Raw genomic sequence first — 19,711 nt, 5'->3', positions numbered from 1 at the left:
GCCAGATTGATTTGGTCAAATTTTTTTTGTCAGATATACTTCATGTTTGATAAAAAAAGATATATATATATATATATATATATATATATATATATATATATATATATATATATATATATATATATATATATATCGTGTTTTTTTTAGTTTTGAAAATTTAAAAGTATTTTAAAATCACCTACAAATATATCTTTAAAAATTAACTTATGTCATTTAAAGTTGAGAAATCAAATATACTTTTGGGAGATGTTCGTGTAAGCCATTATATTTACTTAGAATATAATATTTCAACTTTTATAATCATTGAGATTTATATTAAACAATATATGTGGTCAAGATTTGGTCAATAAGTAATTATAGAAAATTACAAATAAATTATAATTTAAATAATATAATTTTTTTATTTTTATTTAAAAGTTTTGAATTCGAGTTTTATTCATAATTTAAAAAAAATTATAAAAAGTCTAAGAAAAGCTTGCAACAGATTTTTTTTTTGTGTGTGGAATGGATAAAAATGTCTAATTTATCCAACTTACATTAAACTCTTGCATCATGATATATGATGAGTCAATAACTTCTATGAGTTATGTCAAGCCTTTTTTTCTTTTTTCCAAAGCATGAGTCTTCAGCTCAACTTAGTTCATAGTGGATTTAAGTATTTAACCCTTTCTTTTTTTAAATTGGCCTCTTAAATACATGTATATTGAATCAATTTGGGTTGGTCGAGTGGTTAGTTTATTTGTCCGCTTAAGTAAGTGTCGGGAGTTCGAACCTCGCCTTGTGCATGCAGCAACTCATTGGCCAGCGGCAGACCCTTAAATAGAGCTCAGATCCACGACGGATTAGTTCTTAACCTGTCGGATTGGAGATACCATTTGAGTAAACCAAAAAAAAAATACATATATATTGTATTATCGTGAATATTGTGGGATTAAAAGCTTATTAAAAAATCGATGAAAAATAATGTTAGAATGTTTTATTTTATTCTTTTTTAATTTATTTAAAATATTTAATTTTGTGTAAAATTTTAAAATTTATTATTTTATATATTATTTTCATATTTCGGTAACAAAATAATAAAATATATATAAAAAATTTTACTTATATTTTATAAGTTTATGTATGAAAAGTATGTAAATATTTCGCTTCTATATAAGCGAAATATACACATCTAAATCAAACGAAAATATTGAAAAAAAATAATTTTGAGTCTCGCTATAAAAATTATATTTCTATGTTAAATGTAATTTTTTTTATCTTTTATTTTTAACTGAGCCATTTCTCAAGGATTACATCAAAATGTCAAATGGCTTGAATTAATTGTTATTTGTACTTTAAGATTGAATTAATTGAATTATATTTTTTACTTCACAAATCTTGGTTTTTTTTTAGAAAATAATAAATAGGTAATTGATCTTTTATCTCGAAAATAAATAAATTATCGACTAATTGAAAATAAAAAAATATTTTTTATTTTCTAAAAAATAAGACATTTAAGACCTTTCGGAGGATTTATTTATCTTTATATATTTTGAACAAAAAAATTTAAATATTTCATGTTTTAAAAGATGAAAAATATTTTTATATTTTTAATTAATAAAAAATTTACGTATCTTCAAATTAAAATGTCAGGACTTATTTATTTTTTTTATTATTTTTATTCGTCTTTAAATTTTTTTCATGTTTAAAACTATTTTTAATATATATCATGTATTTAATACATGTGTTTCTTTTTACCATATAATTTGTTCATTATGAATAAGGTTCTATCTTAATTAAAGTGTGTATTTAAGATTAACAAGTAAAGAATATTCTTTTCATATATAATTTTGTTAATTTTTTTTTATCTTTTGAGACCAAATTTATAATACTTATAAGTGTTGATTAATATATTCATAATTTGCTTTTACGTATTATAATATATATCAAAGGATTTTATTTTATAGAAAAAAATTGTTAAATTTTTTAGTTAATTATTAAATTCTTATAAGTTAACGAATTTAGATTAATAAAACAAGTAAGTTTAATAACTAATAATTTAAATTTAAATAAATTAAAATGAATTCGAATAGATTTCGTAAATTTGCACAAACTTGTATAAATTTGATAACCCTCAAATATATTAGTTTAAATTTATTTTGACCTCTTAAGTATTAAAACATGTAATTTTAAATTAAAATTTTAAAATAAAAAATTTGCCATTTATATCTAATAAATTTTAGTTTTTAATACCATACATCTGTGATTTATTCAAAAATAGATGATTAGGATAGAAAAAAAAAGAATGTTTAATAAAATGAGATAAAATTTTACTATTGTATATTTGATTGCTTAATTCATGTGAGAAAAACAAATTAAAAAAAGACTTAAAATCGTTTTATAACAGAATATTGACATATAAATAAACAAAATTTGCGTATTTTAAGTAATTTTAAAAATAAACTCGAATTAAACTCTCTAATTTAATTATCAAATTAAATAATAATTTAGCAAATATTAGAAATAAGCTTATATATTTAATATTAAACGAATAAGTCACATTATATTTAGTATCGGTTGTTCTTTTATGCATATTAATACTATAATTTATGTAAAAGATACATAAAAATTAATTACTAAATTAATTATTATATATTTTTATATAATATATATAATATTTAATTTATTTTTAATATATTTTATATTTTAATATATATTTTATGTGAGTAATTAATGTTTAGTATAACATATAATATAGTTAATGACCTACCGCTTTATTAAACTTTTTAAAATATTAAATTATAACTATTTTTTATTATATTAACTTATATAATTTATTAATGATATTGTCTATATATAGACCCACCGGAAATCAATTTCCATTAAATTGGATTTGAACACAACAATTATGGGCCAAATCATCTTTGTGAGTTGGGTTTTGTGACAAATCAACTCTACAACGGGAATTATATTTGTCATTTCTACACTCGCTACAAGATAAATAACTACTTAACAAACATTTGGTACATGAGTATCATATTTCAGGTTTTTATACTGGAATATGTGATAATTTTTTTATATTTTTATGTTAGGATAGAGTATTTTTTTGCCTTTATAAAATTTGACAAAAATTTTAAAAATACTCTTAAATTTTATTTTCTTTTAATTTTGTCCTAAAATTTTTCAATTTGCATCAAATATACCATCGACGGCTAAATTTTCAAAAAATTTAAGACTAGTCTAATAATAATGCATGAAAATTATGCTTAATTTGTTTTCGTTGAGGATTGTTCTTATGAAATTGTTTTTGAATTGGTTTTAAATTTTTTAGAAAAATAACCGTTAGAGGTATATTTGATGCAAATAAAAATTTTTTTGAACAAAATTAAAGCAAAATAAAATTTAAGAATATCTTTAAAACTTTTGTCAAAATTCAATCTAACAACAATAATAAATTAATAATAACTAACTGCCTAACAATAATAATTATAATTAAAAAATATTAAAAAAATAAGTTTCTAACAATAATAATTATAATTATAAAATATTAAAAAAATTTCAAAAAGAACTTACATAATCAGAATGACTGAAATAATGTAATATGAAGTTCGGGAATCAACATCTCTATCTTTATGTTTCTTTGGCATTTTCATTTTTCGGATGGTGGGTGTGGGTCTCTTGCATAGATCTATGTTAGGATTAAAGACACCATTGCAGGGAAGTGTCTGTGTGCAACACGTGTCTAGGACACCACAACTCGAACCGTGCGTTTTGTCCTTAACAAATCGGACCGTCCAATTAATAGGCAGAAACTCGCATGGTCCGATTAGTATTACTCTGACACCACACGGATGTAAAACACCTGTGTTCTTTATATCCCAATCCAACTCCATTGTTGCCTCCATATTCAAATTAAAAAGCGTCTTAGAAAAAATCGATAAAAGACAAAACTAAATACCTTAAGTTATATTTACCAAAAAATACGTGTGCATATATTTTGCGGAACCAAAAACTTATTTATGCAATTTTTTATCACAAATAAATAAAAAATATTATATATACACAAAATTATCTACTAAATTAATTATTATATATATAACATTATTTTTAATGTATAATTTATATTCTAACGTATATCTATTTTTTTATATACACGTATAGTTGCAAATAACTTTAGCATCATAGTAAAGGAATTTCATCAAATTAGTGAATATTAAAGAGTGAAAAAAGATTGTCTTTATTTAGAAACGGTTTAAATTTTAATAAAATTTTGTACATATCAATTAAAGAAGCTTACAGCAAAGAGTAACACATAACCCCATAGCCTCTTATTCGACTCCATAGTCAAGATTTACTTGCTTCCTTACTAAACTCAACTGTCATTAGAAGTTAATACATGGAATGAACCGGCAGATGTGTTGGAACAACACACAAAACAGTATGTTTAGTTATCTACACATTGAAATTATTGACAAACCTGGATCCCACAAATAATAGTGGCTCCAGGGGAAAAAAACTAAACAAATATCTGAGTGATTTTTCCATTTGCAATCTAATTGGGTTAAGACTTGAGATGAAGGGTATACAATACAAAACTCACTGGTGCTGACTGGGGTTGGTATAAATATGGAGGGTGTAAACTATATATACATAAGAAAAAAAAACTGCCCACTACCAAAATTGGATGATGATGACCCATTGACCCTTCTGATACCACAAGATTAATTGAAGAAAAATACTGGGAAAAAGGTCCTGTTCCTTTCAATCCCATTTCTGTTCAAACTTTACTTCTGAAATTTTCTCACCAATTATGCAATTGAGAGGTAATGCTTTTCTCGACGGGATGGTACTGCGTGTAAAGGTGTCTCTTAGCTTTATCGGAGCCAGGCTGCTCGAGCCACTTGTCATATAAGCCTCTTACGATGGGATTATCGAATGGTTCTGCTACATGAACCTAGCATATACAGAAATTTAGTCATTCACTGATTCAGAAATGTTGTAAGGAGAAAAATGCAGAAAAAACTTAAAAAGTACAATGCCCCAAAATTATATCATTCATGAAAACTAATGGCAAGTTTGCAACGGTTCTTACATTTTCCATGTAAATAGTTTCCAACAACTGGCTCAATTCTTTGGGAGATTGCCCTTTCTTTGGTTTAATTTGACCTCCGCCATTCAAGCAACCTGCTTAAAATCAGTAGCATGTTAAATCAACATATAAATAAAAGGCTCCATCAAAAAACATTTGAGATGGAAAGGAAAAATGCAATACCTGAAGGGCATGCCATGATCTCCAGAAAATGGTAGTCACATTTACCAGTTTTAACTTTTCTGACAACATTTTGCAGGTTCCGGAAACCATAACAGAGAGCAAATCTCAACACTGTTTTCCCCTCCACCTGCATAAACATTAGAAAACAATTTATATCACTATATGAAGATAATGATATATATTCCATAAATTGTTATTATGCATGAATATGCAATATCTTAAATACTTTGACAACCTTCATATACTCGAGCATAAACAAAATAAGCTATATAAATATTTTCACAAGAACTTGCCTCAAGTGTAACTTCCTGAAAATCTGAATTCCGTATATTTCTAAAGTTCAGAGGGCCATCAATCTGTCTTCCAAAAAAAGTTCTAGCGGCATATCGGAAAATTGTTTCTGCATAACCTCCAGAGCTTCCACGAACCCCATAAAGGTAACCTTCTTCATTAATATTTGTCAACCTGCATGAAAGTGCATCACATCTAAACTATTTCACAAACACAAGAAACTAAAAGATAGAGGCAGTTTTTAGTTTCTTACGGTCTATCCAAAGGAGATTCTTCTAAGCTTTGAAAATCAACTTCTTTTAACTGCAAAATAGAAACAGAGCAGAAAATTATTCACAAGCCATTAGATAGAAGTGAATGAATTCACAAAACTGATGAGATGCATGGAGAATACTAACCTGAATCAATTCCAAAACTTCTCCTGTTGTGAGTACCGAATCGACCTCTGTCATCATGTTATCTTCATTCCCACTCCCTTCATCATGGGACTCCGGTTGGAAAACAAAGTCATCCCTAGCAGCCTCAAGCTTTTTATCATAACAAGGCATAACAGTGACGTGGTAAATTTCTTCAGGCCTGTTAAAAAATTTCCAAGCATTTCACTACATAGATAATTGGGGAAGTTGGCTTCTTTTTCAGCATGACAAAAAAATTAAGACATCATATATTATCATAAAAATAACAGGGGACCTTTTCAGTTTTCATCAGTAGAAACTTTAATATGTTGAGTGAACACCCTACCTAAGCCCCATATCTTGGCATAAATAGTGTTTTATGATGGCTCCAATTGTTTGTTGTGGACTCTTTACTTTTGAAATATTTGGTAAAACAAACGACCCAAGTTGCTTCTCTGCATAGCATATCCAACCTGAAAACATATGTTCACATCACAGTAATCAGTTAGCATTTCTCCCTCCTACTTGAATCCTCACTAAAACCTATTCTAAATACTTTGAAAGTAAAATTTTCAGTTCTCCCTTTCTTATCTCAAACTCCAAATGCAATACCATAAAGCCACTAGTAACTAAAGAAAGAAGCCATTTTTCATTTTTTTTTTTTTTGTGATCAAGACACACAAAATTTACAGAATTAATAACTTAAGATCCCAGTTAAAGTTCCTATTTCCAAATTCAGTACCAAAACAATTGCAAATCCAATATTTCTTCAATACTTCTCCAGGTAATATTAAATAAAAGCCAAGTACTTTCACAAATCACAATATCGTTTTGTCCAGCATCCAGGTGTATGTGCTTGAGACAGTTTTCGAGTGCATTTGCTTGAGATAAGAAAAAGGAGTGTTTTTTATCATATAGTTTTCAGCAAGAGTCTATTACATAAGGTACTTTGTTTAGCTTATAGGAAATGCTCTCAAACTTGGTCTTTTCACAAATATTTATATAATTCTTAGAAGTCTGTATTGGTCTCGTTTAATTAGATTAAACAACCAGGCCTTAAATGTAGCCGCTACCAAAACTAATAAAGAGTTAAATTTATATACCTGGGCATGCAGAAGCAATCATAGGTAGGCTCGACTTATTCTTCTCATCATCAGACAGTTGACTCTGTTTGTACCTTGACATGAACTCCATACAAGATTCAATAAGGGTTAAATCTCTACTGCAACTTGTATCGAAAATTGCCTTCACTCCCAATGATTTGAAAAATCTTGTCAGCTTCTTGAAAACCTGTAATAGCAAATATTTCACATTTAAACCATGAGTAAAAGAATAAGAGAAAAGCAGTCTGGTACAAAGATAAACCAAACAAGCTAGAATTCATAGAAACTGAATGTAGGAGGCTAGAATTCAAAATGGTTGTTTAAATAATGGCATAGCCACATAATTCATAGACTTCAATTCATAGACTAAAAGCAAATATCCAAAGCATCACCTGAAGGGGAGAAATGCCAAAATGAGCTGCAAGGGAGGCCCTTGACTGGGGAGAAACAGACATAATCACTGCTTTTCCTTTATTAATATTAGATAAGAACTCATCCAAACTTTGTTTCTCCAGCATAACTGTCTCCGCAGATGTCACACAGCCACTGTATTGTCAGAAAAACTCATTATGTAAGCCATATAGGCCTTATTAACCATCCCATAAACATAGGGGAATATGTTATTTTTTTTAATGCTAAAAAATAACCACACGTATGACCTATTGACATTAGGTATCTTGGATGGTCAGTCATAAAAAATTCCCTTGGTGTAACCCAGATTCTCATGTTTGGCCTTCAGGATATTTCCCCATAAGTCTATTTTAAACTGCTAATATCTAATCCTTCTATATAAATTTCAGCTTTAACGAATTCTTTATGGAAGATCGAAGTCTTCTTTATGGTGCTAAGGGTTTTGTTTGGATAATAAATAAATTGCTTAGGCATTGTGGAATTCTGATCATTGGCTTTTTAAGGATGTTCTGATTCTCAGACTTGCAATTTTCAACCTTTTAGAGAATTTGGAAAGAGTTGCTTTTGATATAAAGAACAACTTGGACTAGTGTCTTAGAAGTAATTTCTAAAATAGTTTCATCCAATACACCCTTTATTGCATTCAGTTCTAAGAGCCAAAACGAATAAATGCTTTAACATAAATCCAAATACCAACTCTCAAGCTATATTATAAGATTAAGACTCCTAAGCATGAATTGTACGGTTATATCTCCAACAACAAACTACTATGTTTTTGTATATCAGTTCTCTCATAATTCATAGAATGTTTTCATCTTGATGCAAAGTGATCTGATCATTCCATAATCCCGTAGTCCGGAATCCCAATACAGCCCTATCACAATCATAATATTACTGACAGAACAAAAACGTCATGAAAGGTCTAAATTCAATCATCAACTTCTGTACTTTTCATTGTTTTCCTAATGAAAGTTCGCTAGATGTCCAAGGTCATGGGGAAAAAAAGTAATAATAATACTAAAAAAATCACTTCACACTCGCTGAATGTTAAGAGAGGACAAACCTGCATGCCAAACAATCCTTTAGAGAAATCTTAACAGGCTCTGACTGAACTTGCTTGTTTCTGCCAACTGAAACCTACAGTCACACCAATAACAAAAATTATATATGAATAAAGACCCAAAAGAAAAAAACAATGAAAGTTTCAGCTGAATATGAAAAAGAGCTTTTTTTTTTAAACAAAAGAACACTTATTTTCTTTCTATAACAAGAGGAGGATTGAAAAGTGAGTTGCGGAAGTTACCTCGGAATCGGGCTTGTTGGCGTTTGCTTTCAAGCCCTTGAGCGATACTATGCATGCCTGAGACGGCGCTATGAAATCGTTGAGGTCCCCAATCCGAAGCGCCGCCGAGAATTTTTCCGACATGATCAACAATTTGTAGTTGGGGAAGCTGAAAAAGAGAGGTCATGTGGCGGTACGCGGTAAGTTGATTGATGATAAGGAGGTAGAGGGTGTCTGTAAATGATGAAAAGTTAGGGTTTTGGGAGGGAAACAAATATTGGGACGCGCCCAGAAAGTTGGAGAGGGATCTAAGTTAGGTCGGTCAAATGAAGAAGAGGGAGAGAAGTGAAGATGATCGATTCAGTATTCATTTGTTTCGTCGAATAAAATGTCAAATCCGTCCTCGAAAAGTTCACTCGTTTTGTAAACTGATCACCAAATTTTTTTAAATAAATTTATTCTTTAAAAATTTAGAAAGTAGGAATTAAAATTCACTCAACAATTACATTTTTTATTTTAAAATTATTAAAAATAAATGATTTAAATTTTTTTAAAATTTTAATTCCTATTTTTTATTTATATATGAGATTAAAAAGAGTCTAATTTCCAAATATAGTTACACATTTTTTAAACTTGAATTCTATTCTATTAATAATTTAATATATTAGAAATAATTTTTTTTAAAGAAAATAGATTTTTTTCTCATATTAAATGATTTCTAAAGATTTTAAATCTTTTCATCAAGTTAAATGTTTGTTGATAACATGATATGGCATATTAAAGAGTAATTATACATCTAAATCTTTTTATGAACTAAATCTAATTTATTTAAATAATAAAACTTACAATAATACTAGTTATACTGATTTATTATATTATATCAATTTAATTAAATTTAATTAATAAAAAAATTTAAATATATAGTATTATTCTATATTAAATAACACTTCAGTATATATATAACATTTTTAATTAATAGCTGACATAATAAATTTATAAAATTATAAAATCAACCATAAATTAAAATTTTCTTTAATTTAAAATTAACTTAATCTAATTACATAAATTTATTATGTTAGTAGCTAATCATCAAGTGTGTATTGTAGTTTGGTTTTATCTAGGGTGTTATATAAGTGAATTTTGACATATAAGCAAATTTTGACATTATTAGCAACATAAATAACAGAATGACTAATATAAAATTTTAGAAAGACGAATATTTTATTAAAAAAATATTTCAAAGACCATTTTAAAAAATAAATGACTTTTTAAAAACGAATATAACTATTTTTTTCTGTTTGTTCATTGTTTAATTGTGTATTGGGCAACAATAATCTGTTTAAGAAAAATGATTAAGAGTTTTGAATATAAATAAACTCGAAAAAAATTTAAATTTTTTATGTATTTAATATATAAAAAATAAAAAATTAGTAATTTTTAATAAAATATTTTTATTATATTATTAAAATATATCTTTAAGACATGTATTAGTAAGATCCAAAATATTGGACAACAATAATTATTAATTAGGAGTTCTAATTTATTTTTTAATTATCTTTTTTATTTTGAAAATTTTTTTATATATAATCAAATTTTTTTTTAAGTATTACGAGGACGAATTAAAACTCCTAATTGTGATTTTACATTTAATTATTCTTGGTGAAAAGAGAAAAAAGAAAAAAAAACATTATGTAATTATTTAAGATCAAATTTTACTTTTGAATTAAGTTATTTTTCTAAAAAACTTCTCTAACTTAATTCATGAAATAGAATCCTAATCCCAAATAAGAATAATATTATATATTTGTATAATTCTTTAACTGCTTTTATTTTTATTTTTAGTGTTAAAATAATTGATAAAAAATAAGAGAAATAAATATTTTTTTATAAAATAAAAAATATAAAATAGAAATTGTACAAATGAAATTATCTCGACCACCGAAAAGACTTTGAAAAAAATCAAATAAGAGAACATAAGATGAGAAGATACCACATCCAATTCAAAACTTTAAAGTGTCAAATTAATGGGTCTCTTATCTTATAAATTTTTTACCATTGGTTATCAAAATCGAACTGATAATTAACCCGGTCATACGACTAGATCACCGAATCACTGATTCAACCGGTGAGTCACTGATTCACTCGGTTGACTCAGTCATAATTAAATAAAAATATAAAATTATAAAAAAAATAAAATCAAAAGTTAAAATACATGTCTTTACAAACATATTAATAATAATCAAGTATCAACTCAGGTAACTAACTATATAAACATATATAATAAACTAGTCACTAATATAAAATACTTTCTCAATTTAAATAAAAAAAAGCAAAACATAACCAATATTGCCTATGTAATTGTCAATACTCAATATTAAATCAACTCTTATTATTACAATTAAAGGCTAAGACTAAGACTATGAGTCTCTCCACAGAAACTATCTATTCTTACAGTAATAAATTCATCTTGGTGACGATTTTCAACAACAAATTCAACTCACCGATGATTTTCAGCAACAAAAAATATAGTTCAAAAGATGATTTACAGCAACAAACTAAACTCAACAGCAACAATAAATTTAGCTCAATACAGCAATAATTCAACTCAATACAGCGATAAATTTGACTCAATACAGCAACAAAAGATGGTTCAGTAATGATTTACAACAACAAATTGACAGGGACAAGGGAAAAGGAAAAATTGAAAAAGATAGAAGAGGGGAATGCAGGGACAAATTCAGCAACAAATTCAACTTAGAGCAACAATTTAAAAGCAATAAAAGATAGGTATTCTATCATACTTGATACGTAGCCTAAGAACTCGGTCAACCGACTATATCTCCACACACAAACCTCGGCCAGCAAAGCAAATCTCATCTAATAACAAACACCGCCAAAACCGACGATAAGTGCATAACTCAGAATCACAACTGACTACACCAACGGCATCAGCATAACCTCGGTCAACACGAATAATCCCTAAATAAACTCCAACTGAACGAGTTCCCAAACGCCTATATAAACAAATTAGTAACCTCGGGGCAAGGCAGGTCACAGAATTTACTCTGATTTATTTCTCTCATTTTCTTATAACCTATATTCTTACTTGAGCGTCGGAGTCCTTTTTGCATGTGCTCCCGCCGTGGTGTTCCAACCCAGCCGACGTATACCTCTTCCACCTGAGCACAGCAGCAGGCAGAAGGAGTCACTATACCTCGGCCTCATACGCACGGAACAATACTCATCTGTTACAATAAAATGCATCATCAATTCAACATGTTTTCCAGCAACGCAAAAATTTACTGAGCAATATATTCAGCAACAAATTCAGCTCATTGATAATTTTCAACAACAAATCAACTATGATAATTTTCACCAACAAAAACTTTACCTACAAATATGATTTACAGCAACAACAAAAAATTAACTAAATCATTATTCCAGCAACAAATTCAAGGTGTAGTGATGATATACAGCAATTAAAATTGAAAAAGAAATAACAGGGCCGACGGAAGCTCACCTCAGCACCTGCCACGGACCAACTGACGGCGAAGGAAGGAAGCTGACCAACTAAATTGACGGCGGAAGCAATAAGACGACAACGACCACCACCCGAGGGACCAGATGCTAGTTCCGTCTGATTCTTCCGCCGTCGAAGCGAGCGCAGAACAGCGGCGACTGAGCTTGAGACGGTGAGGGCACAGCGCGACGAGTTTGAGTCTGAAACGGTGACTGCCAGACCGAGAGAGAAGTGAGACACCGGAGACAAGAATGGCGTGAGAGAGGTGAGAGAGCTTGAGGGAGAGAGTGGCGCGAAAGAGAGACACGTTGAGGCTTGGTCGTGGGTGATCACTGCACTTCAGAATTAGGGCATTTGGGGTGGATTGGCTTGGGACGACGTCGTTTCCATTTTTATCCCAAAAAAAAAAATTAAACATGATCCGATCCGGGTCTGAAACATGAGCGGTCCAACGAGTGGCTTTGGCCTGGCCAAATAACCAGGTGAGCAGATTTTTGGTCAAACCACCTGAATCAAACAGAATTTGATAACTACATTTTTTAGATGGACACTTTAATGATATTTTCACATAAAAATAATATTATAGACTATTAAATGAGTTTAATTAATCATCTAAAAATTCACAATATCATCTTTATATGAAAATGTCATCATGTGTAGGGATGTCAATGGACAGGGCCAGGGTGGGGGCGGGGGATGCTTCCTGCTCCCCATCCTCACCCCAGATTTACTTCCCGTCTCCGTCTCCGTTCTCCGCCGTGGGGAATATTGTTCCGCATCTCCATTCTCTACAGGGCCCCATTTTCAGCGGGGACCTCATTCCCATAAAAAAATAACAAGATTTTATACAAAGAGTCTAAATAATAAGATGGTGACTTCTTTCCAAATGACGCAATGGGAATGCAACGGCAAGCCACAGGATAGAGAAGTGGACAAGGTAGGAGACGTGACAACAGAGAGGAGAATGGACATGACAACAAAGTTACAGAAAGGAACACCGTGCAAATAGAGAGCACGATGCGGTGAGGATCATGGCACGGTGAGGTATGACGATGCGGTGAGAAGGGAGAGCGGCGAGAGGGTGGCTGCAGAGATGTTGGATGGAGTATGGACACTGTTAGACATTTTCTAAATTGAAGAAGAGTTATACAAATGAGGATTAGGAGTTTTGGGATTCTATATATATGTGTGTGAAATGACTAAAAAACATAAATGAAAAATAAACTATTAAGGACAATTCAGTAAATTTATAAACTTTAGGAATTAACGGGGATAGGGCGGGGATCCCCGCATCTGCCTCGGGGAAATTTTGTCCCCCGTTCCCATCCCCACAGAAAAAATTCTCCACAATCGGATCCTCATTCAGAGCAGTCCGAAACCCCCACATCTCAGTGAGTTTTGCTATCCCTAATCATGTGAGTATTTTTCTATTTTTTATTCATTCTTATTTTTTTCATCGTAAGACTAATTTTCTTGCATAAAACTTCGTTGAAAATTTGAAATCAGACAGAAAATTTGAAACAAGACCTTGTGTGCCAGCATCATTCGCTAACTCATCCGGATTTAGATACCCACAAATTATATGCCATATCATTTACAAATTGTGCACATTAATAACATTCACCACAAAATTTGGTTTTCTTACTTTTCTTCTTTCCTTTGATTAAGAATTTTTTTTTTCTCTAAAAGACCTTTAATTTATTAATAATCTGGCAAAATAATAAAAGTGATGAAAAAAAAAGTAGAAAGCAAATAAGAACTTTTAGTAGCTATATATTGATCATAGACATATATGCTCCATTGATATTTTAGAACAAAATATCATAATTACTTAAACTAGCATCTATCGCATATATTCTAATTCAGAATCATCAATCATGTCTCTTGATTATTAACCTTCCACGCACATAACAAAGAAGTCAACAACCTTCAACTTAAATGGCATAAATAATTAAGCCCTTGACCAGTAAAATATCCTTTCATATTATCAAATAACAACATCATTCACCACAACTAGATCCATACATATACACAAAAAGAAGAATGTTACATGCACTACGATTGTGTACATCTCTTTTGTACATTTTTAATCTTTTGATATTATACCAAAAAATGAAAAATATACAAAGAGGTGTACACAAAAGAAAAAGAAAAACAATTTTCTTTCCTAAATTACATAAATAACTGTTGTAATGGTCCAAAAGAGAGGTAGCTAGCTAGGTTACTTCTTAGTTGCAAAGTGATGCATTATTATTACCAAGCAGCAGATTTGGTTTTGTTAGGACCATACAAACGGAAGAGAGTGAAAGAAGAAATGCAAGAGAGGAGCACCATGCTGATGCAAGCTACAACAGCACTAGCCACTCCTTCTCCCACTTGGTTGCAGAATTTCTCATACATGTTGCATACTTTCATCCATTGCAGTTCTTGCTGCCCCTCCTTTGCAAACACTGCTGATTGCCCTGCACCCGCCACTGCTGAAACTGTTACATATGCCATTATCTGCATACATACCCAAAATATATTAATTTCTAGTCATATCAATGTGTGTAAAGTATATTAAACTACTCTTTCACCTTAGTCCATGATAACAATAAAGAAGTCTCGTGACCTAGAAATTTAATCCAACAGAATACATAAATTCAATTACAATTTTAGTCTTTATTATCTTATATTATCTTATCTTTATCTTATCTTTATTTGCTTTTATCTTTTATAAGACAATGCTCTATATATATTTAGTTTTATCCTCATAGTTTACAACAACACTATAATACAATTCAATCAATCAACAATTAATAAAAGTTCTTTTCTTTGCTTTCCCTATTCTTTCACAATTTTATCAAAGTGTAAACATATTTATTCATTCACTTTTTTATCTATTAAATGTGTGTAAAAATAATTGAGATGGTAAATTTCTTATAATTGGTGACACTGTATGGGGACCTATTCTTTGGGAATTGGGAATGATGTATTTAGAAGAGAGAAAAATATTTGTACAATAAAAGTCTATACAAGTTGTGGGGCAGGGCACATCTACCATACCCATGAAATGTAATTGCTTTGGAAATTCCCAACCACATATTAAAAATCTAAACAATCAGAAGGCATTTGTGACATACCAAACCTTGAGGTTAAGTATATCTTATGTTATGATATATGGTACCTAAAACCAAAGTGGTCCCTCAATGGGCCATACATTAATATTTCATGATTGATATTGAAACACCTCAATTTTGTGGGTCATCATTACCTCTTACATCTCACTATGTATTTTTCTGATATGTTATACTAACTCCTTTCAAATTAATAATTTTTTTATTTGTAAAGATTAAAACAAACTTCTTTGAGTCTCTGTCTATGATATTTTCCAAACTGACCCTACTTTCTTTGAGTCTCCATAGCATATTAAATCAGATCATATTTCTTGTATTGGAAGTCAATAAGAAAAGTCAATCAAATAATTCACACTATGTCCTATGACAGTTTTGCCTAATTAATTTCACATGGGTTCACCACCTCATTTCATAATTCATACACCAAGTTGGTGTGCAGAACAAACAAATAAAACTTCTTTTTTAAATTAAGCCTATCAAACTTGAAAGTTTACCTAAACTTGTGGAACCTAGAAAACTTAAAATTATAAAACAAAAAAAATATATATTGTCACTTATGTTATATCACTATGGACATAATGACAAATTACTTTTTATTATGTCTTTGCATGAATTTATAAAAAAAAATAAGTGATATTAATCAACATGGCAACAAAATGCTTGAGGAAAAAGCAAGATGTTGATGCAAGAATCTTGATAATCTTGTGTTTTAAGACAACAAAAAAACAAAGTAGGATGTGATCTTTTAAATATAAAAGGGTACCTGATCAGCAGAAAAAATGGCCCAAGCTAAGGGCTTGTTGAAGAGAACACTTCCCCTAACCAAACTCACAACACAACGCAGTCCTTGAATCAAAGAGTATCCAGCAGCCAAACCATTAGCAACTACCAAGAATCTGCAGAGTTTTTTAATCCATCAAAAACTAATGAATTAGGACAACAAAACATGCAACACTTTTATTGCTAGAAATTAACATAGAACATAGAGATAAATAGATACTTACACCAAAGCCTTAACATCAGTGAATTTAGCTTCCTTCTCAAAGGAGAAAAACACCTTCACTTGTGAATCAGTTCCAATAAGAACAACTGCAACAACTCCAAGACCAAGAATCATAAACCTTAACACCAACTCAGCTATCTTGATCCTCTTATCCAACAATTTCAGGTTTGTGCTATGGTACACTGGAACTGTTCCAGGACTAACACCTACACCCAAATAACTCATTTTCTCTATACACTAACAATGCAAAAGAAAACAATGGAGATGAACACCAACCACTAAATTCTTCACCACTTAAATAGACACAGGTTTCAATTATGCATTTAAGTTTTTGTAAGATAGTACTAATGGTGTGTGGAGCTTAGATTGTGCCAAGTGGTCAAAGTTTGAGGGTGTGAGGACTGAGAACAGTGAACTGGTACAAATGACAAAGGCACTTCATATTCACACACATAAGGGGTCATTAAATAGGGTCTGGTTTTGCATTTAAGGGAATGGTAAATGAAAAGAAAGAAAGAAGGAAGAAAATGTGGTTTTTAGTGCTCCTTTATGTTTATGGTGTCTAGAAAGAAGTAACATTTTTCATGTCCCAAGAAAAAATATCTCTGATCATTGAAGGGACAGTGTGGTGTGGTAAGTGGTAACAATTTATAGACCATACCAATTAGTACAAGGCAAAACAATACAACTTGCCTTGTTTTTAGGTTTTTACCATTTCTTTTGGAGCTTGGGAAATAGAGATGGGTTATCCAAAACAATTTGCATTATGGGCTTAGCTAAGAATAACAAAATTGGTATAAAAAAAATTAGCTAACATATATCTTAAGACTATAAATTAAAATTATTAATAAAAAATTTATTATAGAAAAATATGCAAAGTTAAGTTTTTAATGTAATTATTGTGTATTTATTAAAATAAAAAGTTAAAATCTTCCATTAATAATAATATTAACTTTTTTTTGGGATACATATTAATTAAATCTTTAAAAAAATAAAAAATTTAATTTTTAATGTACATTTATTAAAAACTTTACTAATAATATCTTTAATGTGTCTTAGTGAATATGTCAGTTGAACTCTTGTATTATTTCTAGGTCATCAAAATTATTAGTTTTGCAAATAAAAATATTTTCTATGCATAAAAAATATTATCTACTAGATAAATCATCATGTATTTATATAAAAAAAATTATATATTTTTTAGTTAACTAATATTAGTCAACTTTGGTATTTATATTTATAATTTATAATTTAGGGTTAAAAATTTATTATTTAAAATTTAAAATTAAAATAAACAAAATAACTTTAAAAAAATTGATTGATATAAATTGAAAAAACTTAATTACATAATATTATTTGTATATAAATATATGTATTGCTTATCATATTTTTAATATATATTTTATATTTTAATACACATACTGATTTTTTTTTTTTGGTCAAGTAATAAACATAACTGATTGTTTCTGTATAGGTAGCATGGTTGGATACAAATATATAGGATTTTTGGGCCTCCATTAAGCAGCAATACTATTATAGTATATGTATTATATTATATATAATGTTGGATCAGGCACCATTATGATAAATAAACAAAAATCTTAATAAATAAAATAAAACAAATTTAAGTTGATTTTGATGTTCAAATTCTCAATTATGCTCCAAATTTTGAAACCTTAAACAATTATCTTAAATTTTAACTTTTATATTTTAAATTTAAATTCTAAATTCTAAAACCTAAACTCTACGCTTTAAATTTTAAATTTCATGTTTCACTCAATATAAATATTGTTAAGTTTAATCATATATATATAGTGAGAGTACGTTTATTTATTTTTTGTTGATGCAATATATAATTAGAGACTAAAGTTTTAGAGTCATATTCGAAATGACATCTTTATATTTTGGTTAACTTAGTTTAATAAATAATTTATAAAAAAATCAATAGGAGTTGAAAAGGAGACCACTTAATAAAAACACTAAAAATGTCTTTTTTATTTTAAGATGTTTATATGTGTCATTTTATTATTAGACATCTTTATTAAATCAGTTAATAATTTATTTTTTAATAAACTAGAACAAAATCGGTTTATTATAGCAATAATAAACTCAATTGTCTGCATTATAATTATTAGATCCGGTTTAATCCGATCAAATTACACAATCTAAATCGAATATCTTTAAATTTTTTGATAAAAAGATAAATATATTTCTGACTTTTTGTTTTGTTGGCATTTGAATCCCTAAAAATTTAAAAATACAATTAAATCCCCAAAAAGAAATTGAATTTATTGTTATTATTATAAAAAAATCGGTTTTATTCTAATTTGTTAAGAAATTTAAAAATAACCAGTTTATTAATATGTCTAATAATAATGCGACACGTAAACGTCTTTACAAAAAGACGTTTTTACACGTCTTTATGGAAGCATCTCCCGGTTGAAAATTTTGGTAGGAAAGAAAAATGAGGGATTAGAAATTAGTCAAATTGGTAATTTTAATTAAAGGATGATTAAACTTTAGTTTTTCATTTTATCACCTTTCTAGCTTGATCTAAGATGAATATTCATAATAGAGATGAGTTTGTTTTGGTTGGGCCAATGGAGAAACATGGTTGTTGGAAACTTGAGCACGATTAAAGTTGATTTCACATGAAGATGGGAATGAAGTTTGTTTGCTTGGGAGGGTCGCTCATTTTGTGTGCTTTTGCAGTATCCGAAGAATTAGTCATTGAATTTCCAGCCTAATGGATATCCTGGTGCAAACGAAAAAAAAAGTTGATTTCATATGAAGGTCGTCTATTGTATCTACTTTGTGGGGGCATATGCATGAAGTAGTAGGGGTTTATAATTGTCCACAAATCGCATCAAACCAAAAGGGTTTGTGAGAATGTGACTATAGTCTCAAATAGAAAAATGGATGGATATAATGGATTGCATTAGCAATGTCCAATGAAAGATAATCCAAAATGATTGTGTCCCACTCCCACTATATGCCAACTACTTTGTTCAACGTAACATACCAAACAGGTTCACAATAGATTGCTACGCGTGTTCATGTTGGGTCCAAAGAGATAGGAAGGTTTCCTTCTACCTGCTATGTTAGGTACACATTCAAATCAAAATGTCTCTTTCTCTCCATTCGTTTTCCTTCATAATCTATTCAATATTAGCGTTTCAACAGTTTTAACTGTCAGTTTCAATCATAAGACATATATATAATTAATATTAATGATTAAAAGGACTAGAACACTAGTATTTTTAGATTATTTGAAAATTTTCTAATCAATTTATTAGTGCACCTAAGTCACATCAAATCTTTGGGTTATTAGGTCTTATA

General features: G+C 29.2%; 2 protein-coding genes and 1 long non-coding RNA gene across 3 annotated transcripts; all 3 read right to left on the bottom strand.

Moving 5' to 3' along the window:
• Positions 1-4,284: 4,284 nt before the first annotated feature.
• On the bottom strand, positions 4,285-9,126 carry LOC112796026 (protein NAR1). Its single transcript, XM_025838272.3, has 11 exons — positions 8,755-9,126; positions 8,515-8,588; positions 7,433-7,586; positions 7,041-7,227; positions 6,284-6,410; positions 5,941-6,118; positions 5,796-5,845; positions 5,545-5,716; positions 5,252-5,378; positions 5,072-5,163; positions 4,285-4,933 (listed from the first exon to the last, which is right to left on the bottom strand). Exons 1-11 carry the CDS (start codon positions 8,875-8,877, stop codon positions 4,781-4,783), a joined length of 1,437 nt encoding a protein of 478 aa, XP_025694057.1. The 5' UTR covers positions 8,878-9,126; the 3' UTR covers positions 4,285-4,780.
• A 2,163-nt stretch (positions 9,127-11,289) lies between these two features.
• Positions 11,290-12,703, bottom strand: LOC140184384 (uncharacterized). The gene is made up of 2 exons (XR_011880885.1): positions 12,254-12,703; positions 11,290-11,978 (listed from the first exon to the last, which is right to left on the bottom strand). It is a non-coding gene; the product is annotated as an uncharacterized lncRNA (long non-coding RNA).
• Positions 12,704-14,212: 1,509 nt separating this feature from the next.
• LOC112796024 (CASP-like protein 2B1) lies at positions 14,213-17,170 on the bottom strand. The gene is made up of 3 exons (XM_025838269.3): positions 16,374-17,170; positions 16,133-16,265; positions 14,213-14,755 (listed from the first exon to the last, which is right to left on the bottom strand). Exons 1-3 carry the CDS (start codon positions 16,595-16,597, stop codon positions 14,507-14,509), a joined length of 606 nt encoding a protein of 201 aa, XP_025694054.1. The 5' UTR covers positions 16,598-17,170; the 3' UTR covers positions 14,213-14,506.
• Between the last annotated feature and the right edge of the window lie 2,541 nt (positions 17,171-19,711).

This window comes from Arachis hypogaea, chromosome 4 (assembly GCF_003086295.3).
Source record: "Arachis hypogaea cultivar Tifrunner chromosome 4, arahy.Tifrunner.gnm2.J5K5, whole genome shotgun sequence".
Lineage (NCBI taxonomy): Eukaryota > Viridiplantae > Streptophyta > Magnoliopsida > Fabales > Fabaceae > Arachis > Arachis hypogaea.
This window is presented reverse-complemented; position numbering and strand designations above follow the sequence as displayed.

Bases quoted from the DNA above. Each gene is read 5' to 3' on its own strand.
- LOC112796026 (XM_025838272.3), bottom strand. From the start codon at position 8,877: ATGTCGGAAAAATTCTCGGCGGCGCTTCGGATTGGGGACCTCAACGAT. The intron at 5,164-5,251 runs GTATTGCATTTT...GATTTTAAGCAG, and splicing joins GATCATGGCATGCCCTTCAG to GTTGCTTGAATGGCGGAGGT. The intron at 4,934-5,071 runs GTAAGAACCGTT...TGTATATGCTAG, and splicing joins AAACTATTTACATGGAAAAT to GTTCATGTAGCAGAACCATT.
- LOC112796024 (XM_025838269.3), bottom strand. From the start codon at position 16,597: ATGAGTTATTTGGGTGTAGGTGTTAGTCCTGGAACAGTTCCAGTGTAC. The intron at 16,266-16,373 runs GTAAGTATCTAT...AAAACTCTGCAG, and splicing joins ACTGATGTTAAGGCTTTGGT to ATTCTTGGTAGTTGCTAATG. The intron at 14,756-16,132 runs GTACCCTTTTAT...GTATGTATGCAG, and splicing joins CCATTTTTTCTGCTGATCAG to ATAATGGCATATGTAACAGT.